The 9,382-nt window shown below is 29.8% G+C and overlaps 1 protein-coding gene across 2 annotated transcripts in view; it reads left to right on the forward strand.

The window, feature by feature from the left end:
- The window catches only part of LOC127733869 (uncharacterized), a 31,968-nt gene extending 24,070 nt beyond the window's left edge, over nt 1–7,898 (forward strand). For both annotated transcript variants that reach the window (XM_052243314.1, XM_052243315.1), the window contains exons 10-13: nt 1,666–1,803; nt 3,746–3,891; nt 4,299–4,458; nt 6,019–7,898. In XM_052243314.1, the coding sequence (XP_052099274.1) occupies nt 1,666–1,803; nt 3,746–3,891; nt 4,299–4,458; nt 6,019–6,105 (531 nt within the window). In that variant the 3' untranslated portion in view covers nt 6,106–7,898. The remainder of the gene's footprint in view (nt 1–1,665; nt 1,804–3,745; nt 3,892–4,298; nt 4,459–6,018) is intronic.
- The last annotated feature ends 1,484 nt before the right edge of the window (nt 7,899–9,382 follow it).

Consider the following 9,382-nt stretch of genomic DNA (forward strand, 5'->3'; position numbering starts at 1 on the left):
CTTTAATAGATCTTGTATTTTTGTAATTTCTTATAAAATCGCAATAATAAATGCACACAATAATTTTTGAATTTACAGTAAGTTGAAGTTATAGTTACAAGGCCTCACTCTATTGGGTTATAATCTGTAACTTAACTGTAATACTGGTTCACTTACTGTGACTTGACTGTAAGTGTTGCTCTCCACCAGTTGCAACTTATTCAAAATTCTGACCAAATTGCAATTTGTTTTATAAACCCAAACTGTTCAACTGGTCAGAAATTTGAACAAACTGCTGTAGAAAACCACTGTGAAGTCGTGAAAGTGCAATGTGATAAAATAAAGCATACTTACAATCCTACAAGACTTTAATTCCACTTCAAAGATATTATGAAAAATCTGTCTAATAGGTTGTATACAAATTTTATTGTTATTGTCATGCTAGAGGTGATAGATAGTAATTTTGAATTGCTATAAAAATGTCCAAACTAAGCTTTCATTCAATTTTTTCTCTCCAAATGTCTTCTGCATTCATAAGAATCAGACATCATTTGAATTAAAACATCTTATATTCAGTAAAATATATGTGAAATTAAAATACGTTGTGTATAAGTTTACATGGGAGATAATCAATTTTTCTTTCAAAAAGTCTTCTATATTCAAATGAATAATAATTTAAGGTTATCTCCCATGGAAACTTATAAACAATGTATTGTAATTTCACATATATTTTACTGAATATTAAGATGTTTTTATTAAAATGGTGTCTGATTCATATGAATATAGAAGACTTTTCGAAAGAAAAATTGTATGAAAGCTTAGTTTGGACATTTTTATAGCAATTCAAAATTACTACTAACTATCACCTCTAGCATGACAATAACAATAAAATTTGTATACAAACTGTTAGACAGATTTTTCATAATATCATTGAAGTCTTATAGGATTGTAAGTATGCTTTATTTTACCACATTGCACTTTCGTGACTTGACTGTGGTTTTCTACAGCAGTTTGTTCAAATTTCTAACAAGTTGAACAGTTTGGGTTTATTAAACAAATTGCAATTTGGTCAGAATTTTGAATAAGTTGCAATAGGTGGAGAGCAACACTTACAGTCAAGTCACAGTAATTGAAAATATATTTTGAAGGCTGATTTCCAACATACATTAATACAATTAAGGTTACTCAAAATATGAATAAATTGTGCGCACATAAAATTGTTATCTGATGACTCAAGGTGTAAATTATAAATTGCTTGAAAGATAATTTGACTACTCATTTATTATATCCTTGCTCCAAAAAGAGGGTCTATACTGGTTTACCTCTGTCCGTAACACATTTCTGTCACATTTTTCTCAGCAACTCTGTCATAGCTTGTTAATATATGGTATGCCAAACTGTGTGAAAATTTTAGTTAGTTTGATGTTCTTCTAGTTTGCTATAAACATATCTATTAAATGTCATGCACATAAAGGAAATTTTTGTCTCATTTTTCTTACCGCAAATAATAGTCAACCACATTGAGCTGGGATATAATGGCTCTCAGTACATCATCATGATCTTGGTTTAAAGGAATTGAATGGTCTGTAGACATTGTAAAGTACTGAAAAACATTTAAGACTTATACATAGCTTAGGTTGTTTCACTTATTCCTTATATCCAAATGCAGACTGGTTTTTTTTCCAGCCAAGATGTATACCATACTGGCCAGAGAAGACAGGTATGGAGAACAGATTGACCTATAGTGATTTTATTATTACTCTGAAGAAGAAAGAAGTTCACCAGGAATACATTGTATCAGTATTAGAAATCAAAGATATAGAGGTATGTATACAATTCAAAAGAGAAAGATTCATTAAACAGTTATAAACTTATATGTTGTACTGTTTAGTTCTTGAACTATTTAAAGTTCTGAAAAATTCAGAAATTATTGGGATGTTTTTCTTCATGCAAAAAATGTGTGAGCATCAGGTTCGCAATCATAAAACTTTTCCTTTATAAAATGTTTGCAATAGCATAAATGAAATATTGCATGTTGAGTAAATGCAGCATACTGCTATCATCTTCATAAAATACTTTATTTTAAAAAACTTGGTTTTGTTTGATTCAATCAAGACTAGGAAATTTTTTTTTTTCTTTTACCCCGTTGTTGGAAGATACAAGTGCTGGGACATGACGTCATAACTTTATGACACCCTCGATTTTAGATAAAGTAATATCAAAACTTACTTTGGACAAAAAATTTCCTTCAAAGGAATATAAAAGGTTTATTAATTTTAGAATCAATTTCTATGATCCCTTTCAACGCAGTGTAACTTGTTAATTCCAGACATAAATTTGAGATCTGTTTAGATTGAGTGAACGTCAGAGAGATTCGGAATTTATGGACGAAATGACGATATTGTTTGTTCATTTGACAAACCTCCATCTCTGTTTGCCTCAAACAGCAAAACGTGACAACAATTTTCTTATTAATAGGACATTTCTATAATTTAGGAACTAGATTCATAAGTGATGTTAACTGGTTCTCATATCAATGAGATTTCAAGCAAAAACCCTGCTTATCACTGAATATAAGAGCAATTAAAGTCCAAATCTATGGTCCTAGACCTAATTTTTGGTAACCCTTTTCTTGATAAAAGAATATTTCCAAAAGTATTTCCTGTTAAGTTATTTGAGAAAAACTGTGAATTTCTGACGGTAACTGGTACTGGACCAGTAGCTTAAAAAAATTGTGAAATGTTTGTAAAATTATTAAATTTTTATTTTAGTATTTACTCTATTCCTTTACTCAAAAGTTTCTAGGTATACATTTATATATTTTCTACAATCTTCATGGCACTGAAGGCTATTCTTGAAAACAGCACAGTGCAACACAGGTCCAGACATGGTTTTTGGTCTTGTTTCTAATCAGAATTGGTTTAACTGCATAATTAAACTTCAATACAAGAATAAGAAGTAGTATATTTTTGGTCTGTTTGGTATTCTTTTTAGGTAGGTTGTCCACTATTACTCAGATTATATGTTCTATATATAGACTACCAGTACTTATAACCCTTTACATCAAGTGATAATCTGGTAGTAAGATAAGATACAGTATGTATACATTTGTTGAAAGTTAAACCCAGAACTTCTATGTCATATATGTGAGTTTGATCTGAATTACTGTACACCTTATTTTTGCTGATACTTTATTTTGCATTAGATTTAGTCCTTTCTAGCTGACATTGCAGCAATTTATTTTTTTTATTTTCTGATGTTTTTATATAAGGGAAAATCCAAGTTTTACCGATTCACCAGATTCATATTTGTGTTATTTTTCTTTTTTTTGCGAAATTTGATAGTTTGTTTACAGTGTCCCAAAAAGTTTAACAGTACATCATTTCAACGAAGAATTAAAATTTTATTTTATTCCTAATGTGGCTCTAACATGGTCTGACCTGTGACCTTGGGGGGGGTTTGCAGAAGACCTTGCAACCTGACGTCTCATTTAAAAGTACCCATGACCTTTAAAAATGTGTATTTGCTTAAAAGTGACAGATGACATGATTCAATTTTTAGATGTGACCTTATGATGTGAGGGGTTACCCTACTGTAGCCCCACTAATGTTTTAGTATACTATTTCAACAAAGAATTAAATGATTAATGAATGATAAAAACAAATGATCACATTGAGCCTTTGGCAATGGTTCCTGTCTCATATCATATTTTTATTATCATATAGGTTTTCATTTTATTTAACTGTAATACTGACTTTTTTTGTAGAACAATTTAGTGCGAGAAGTTCGTCACTTCTGGTATACATGTTGGCCATCAGACAGTACACCAGAACCTATCTCCTTAGTAAAGTTTGTATTAGATACCAGACCTTACTATGAAGACAGTGGGGCACCTGTTGTTGTACACTGCAGGTATATTATTATTGTCTAAATTTGACTTTAGAGTTCGGATTTTGCGAGATTGCACAAATTTTGTCCTGATAATGTATGAAATATTTGCCACTGGATATAAAGCAAACAAAAAGCAATCAATCATTCTTACTTTTCTACATTTTTACATCTTTGTTTTGAATCTAAAAAAAAATTGAACTAAAAGGTTGATCATTCAGTCTAAAAATGAAGAAGTGAAAAAACCTAGAAGATGTTACCTCATCATATACTGGGTTGCTCACCTAGTATCTGTAATAAATTTTTTAGCATATAAAATCCACATAAAAACAAATCAATTTTGTGTACTTTTACTATCTATTGCTTCTCTAGTATTTTTGATGTGTTATTTTTTTGTCATCTGAATATTAACATATGTTTAACATTTATAGCCCAGGAACAGGAAGGACAGGTGCTCTAATTACTATAGACATATGTATGAGATCTTTTGAGGACAAGAGGTCAGTCAATGTCCTTAACACTGTGTATAAAATGAGGAAAGAGAGAGCTGGTGTAGTTCACACTAAAGACGAGTATAACCTCATTTATAAGGTATTCATAACTTGTTTGATTTATTATACACTCATGTTTCTTTCAAGCAAACGACCAACCAAATGTATTCCTTCTGGTCAAAATATAGTTAATACTGTGCTTTTTCCAAAAATGAAAATGACATTGAGTTTTTTTTTAAAGTACAGGTTGAGAAAATTGGCACATTTTGTATTAGTTACATTGGTAAAAGCATTATCATATGAATAGAAAGAAAACTAATTTACAGAACTTTAAAATAAAATACAAGATAGCTCTTATAAATTGCTTTTAGAATATTAAATGATAAAAATGAGTTACCGTATATTTTTTTCTTTCCATAATACATATTAGAAAAATATACTGTACATTCCTTGATAAAATCAAAATATCAGAGTTATATTGCCGTATAAAGATATGTTTAAAATTTCGGAAATATATCAAAAAAAATTCTTAATTTTTAAAATCTATCATATTTATGAATAAAATCACATTATTTTCCTCACTTAATTGAAAAGTCTTATGAATGAAATACATTCCTGCCTCAAAATTTGCATATTTCAGCAAATATCTAAACTGATTGATTTCTGCTATTTTATGATCCAAGATGGCAGAAGTTCCTCTTACAACTTTAAGGAATTTAACCAGTATGAAAAAGAATTGCTGATTTTGTTAAAGCATTACGTCCCTTACTATGCAAATGTCAACCAGTTGGGTTTTTTTTTTTCACAACGGGTCATTTTTCATTTCAGTTTGAATTTCAGAGCTTATGAAAAGTTATTGGTATTCTAATCAACATTGTTCAGGTGAAACAGTTTGCTTCATGTGACTTTACCTTCAGAAATGTTTTTTGAGCATTTGATCTATTTTAACAGCTTTTGATAAAATTTAAAAATCAAATTTACCACTTGGGAGAAAATTGGTTTACACAACATGGATTCCTTTCTGATTGTCCATATTTTTTCATAAAATACTGCAAAAAAATTCTTTCTGTGAATTCAGTTACCAATGTTGTAACTTCTAATAATGCCCTTAGTTGCCTTATATAAATATTTAAATTATAATTTGTTGCCCTATGTCTTCAGTATTTATAGTCATTTTATATTGTGAAAGAAAATCAGATGAAATATTTAATTGAAATGTCTGGTTTGAATCGAGCAATGTTCTGGTAGGCAGAATTCTTGTTTACAAAAGATAATACTCAAATATAATTATAAAAGATGATAAAAATTAATTGTACTGACTTCACCTTTACATTGAATTAGGTTGCAAGTTCATAAGATATGTCTTATTGACATTACATCGGATTTTTTAGTCAGTCAAAAAATTCATTCAAATGATACTTTTTCTCATATTTGATAAACACTCAAGGATTTGATAAAGTCTCAATTTGAGTTGGTTTTTTAAAATTAAAACCACATGATGTGTAGAAACATTTAACTGCATGATTTCTAACAAATGTTTTTGATTTTTAGTTCACATACACCTAACTAAAACCTCAGAAAATGATTAACATTTTTCTCATATTTATGTTTAATAGAGGGCTTTGGCAGTTTAAATTTTATTATTATTTATTGTTTTCAGGCTGTGGGTGAGTATGCCATAGTGATGAACACTCCAACATCAATATCAACGTCATCATCTGTTGCTACTCTTCAGAACATGCTGTGAAGTGGCAGAAGCCTGATATAAAATTGTGATCCAAATTTTTATGCATTTAAATGTGGTTGTTTTATTCAAAAACATATGTTATTTGAAAAAAGAAGATTTAAATTGCATGAACAAATGTCAAAGTCCATGTTGTCTGCCATCAATAAGTAACAAGCTGTTAAGGGGGACAGATAGCTTCAACTGAAAAAAATGTTTGTCACTGGTAGGTACACATATTACCATTATATCATTCGATTGTGACAGAAATCAATTTGTTCTTATATGTGGCACCATGTGCAGGGCTAGTGATAATAAAAAAGAGGACATTAATAATTAAATTGTAATATTTTCTCTCATTTTTTAACTGTTTTTTTTTTTAATGTAATTAATCATCTGTAGATTATTATCATTAAATGTTACATTCCAATACTGTTCTGTGATATCAAGTTATTCCAATTTTAATGTATTATATGTAGCTAAATGCTGAATAAATTGATTTGGTCATTTATATTGGAAAGTTATTGCCTAATGTTTCTTATTTTATGCTATTAACTACGTAAAATGAAGTCAAGTCCTATTCTATAATTTTTAGAATTATGCTCAATATATTAACAGAGATTGACAAAATGCTCCTTAAGCATTTCACTGATCAAAATCAATATTTTTTTTTGTTTTATTTTAAAATTTAAACAGAAGCTTATAGTTCATTAATATCTCTAATTGTGTCAAATATAAGTTATGTTTATTGATTTTTTTTATAAATTTTGACTTTTGATTACAAGGAAAATTGTCAAAACAACATTGGAAGCATTCCACTGCTCTTAATAGTGTTTCATTAAAATAAAGTTAAAACTAAAGCTTAAGCTCAATACTATATCTATGAGTTTCAATATGAGCATATGGTACTGTTCAGTTTGACCCTGACTGTGGTTCGTAAGGGGAATGCAAACAGCATATTTATTTTTGTTACAGGGTTGTTTCTTAATGTCATTATTGAATCAGTAGCATAGGTCATATGTGACAATATTAATAAAAAACTGACCTTTGAATAATTTTGGATCATACATGCCATCAATCATAAATAGATAGTGAAACACCATTTAAGAATTATATGTAATAACACAAGTTGCTGATTTGACCAACAATACAACAAAAACAAATAGAACCTAATGCCATAGAGCCATAAAAGAATGAGAAGAATTACACATTAAAAAACCTTCATTTAAGATTTTGCATAAACAAAGCATTACAGGTAACTGGTTTCTGGTATAAGTACCTATTTTATTTAAATAAGTTGTAATTATTATACTTAATCATTCCAATTGGCAATCTTCATTGCTTAAGTGTCCTTGTTATACTCAATTTTGCTCATTTCATTTCAAAACAAATCAAAACAATTATAGTTTTTTACGGAGCTGGATATCAGATTTTTCAATATTTGTTCCTGTGTCCATAAAACTTATAAAAATGATTTCTGGTTTCTGTAACAATTCTATTGAAACTCTTTTAATCTTTTGTTGCGTTCATCAAGCCTTTATATTGATGGTAAAACAGTGAATACTAGGATGCTACCTGGTAAAAAAGGTAAACAAATCAATAGAAAGGTTGGAAAGTATCAAACATATTGTAATTATACATGGAATAGACATTAAGATGTAATTAAATCATATTTTGTCATAGAATGTATATGTTTTATTGATGGTCTCAGAAATATAATTATAATTTGTTTCAGTTTATATCCAGATAATTACATTGGATAGTGATAAATCCAACAGTGCCAAATAGTTTGTAAATAAAATGTTTCCAAATCCTGATATCTATTGTTGTTTTTGTATAAGGTATTGTCAATCAGTTTATAAGTTTCTTTTTCTTCTCTTAATATATTTGTTTTATTGATACTAACATACTAACAATGTAAACATTGTACTTATATTATTTCATGGATGCCAAATTTTGTGGATTGGACCAAGAAGTATTTTGATGATACAGTATTGCATTAGCTCCATAGGTTGTTTGCTAGACAAAAGTTGTTTGCGAGACAATGGTAATACTATCTGGCAGCGGCATAAACTATTTCTATAAAGCTTTATATTTCAGATGGTAGAAAACCTGGATGCTTCATACCTTATATGCAGATACCTTATGTAGCTAAGTTTCCGTCTGTCATATGCCCATTGTCATTGACCTCATTTTCATGGTTCAGTGACTGCTTGAAAAAAAATCACAGTTTCTTTGTGATGTGAATTTCTCACTTATTATGAGTAATAGGATAACTATATTTGGTATATGGGTTCCTTGCAACGTCTACATGTCCGTCAGACAGGGTTAACCTGACCTCAATTCATGGATCAGTGATCAAGGTTAAAGTTATGTGATAGGTCCGTTACTCAGATACTACAAGCAGCAGGTCAACTATATGTGGTGTATGGAATGATTGTAAGGGGTACATGTCAGACTGGCAGGTTTCATCTGACCTTGACCTCATTTTTGTGGTTCATTGGTCATTGTTAATTTTTTGTGTTTAGTTTATGTGATACTTGTAGTAAAACCTTTATCTTTTAGACTTTCAACTTGAAATCAATGGTCAGTAAAACAGGCGTGTGCACTCTTATTTTATTTTCAACTAACTCAGTTCAGCTGTAAAATTTTGCAACTTTCTAATTGGATATTGTACAGTGACCACCAGGTGTCAGGTTTTGTTGAATGTGTGGGGTTGTTTCAATGCCATATGCTCCATTTTCACATGTAACCAAACTACTATGGTAGTCTCCTGTATGCAGCATGTTATCTTTGATTTTCAGAGCCCATGGATGGGTTTGATGACTGCTGGGAAATTCCAAAGACTTGAGTTGGTATTGTTACTGTTTTATTGACATATACCCCTTATCTCATTTTATTCAATTTTTTTCCACCAAACATGCAGCATGTAGTAATAAGAGCAATTAAAGATTCGTTGGCTCAGAGTGAGAATACTGTGCCCAGATTGTTTGTGACATGACTTCCTGCTGACTGATACCCTGCAAGCCAACACTATAAAATACTGATCAGCATGTTAGTCTTGTACAAAGCATGATATAGTCCTTTCATTTATTCTTTGATTATTAATGCTTTTTTCCCAAAAGGTAGATTGTTTTTTATAATCAATGAGTGGTTCCATTGATCTCAGTTCTGTATAGGTCAAAATTCAATTATGATGTGAAATTTACCTTAATTCCTTTGAATCCGCTATATCGTTGTGACAATGTCTGATGTTTTTTCAATGATGTGTTTTATATGAACAATAAATTTAAGGTAAACC

The sequence above is a fragment of the Mytilus californianus genome, unplaced genomic scaffold (genome assembly GCF_021869535.1).
Source record: "Mytilus californianus isolate M0D057914Y unplaced genomic scaffold, xbMytCali1.0.p SCAF_3, whole genome shotgun sequence".
Lineage (NCBI taxonomy): Eukaryota > Metazoa > Mollusca > Bivalvia > Mytilida > Mytilidae > Mytilus > Mytilus californianus.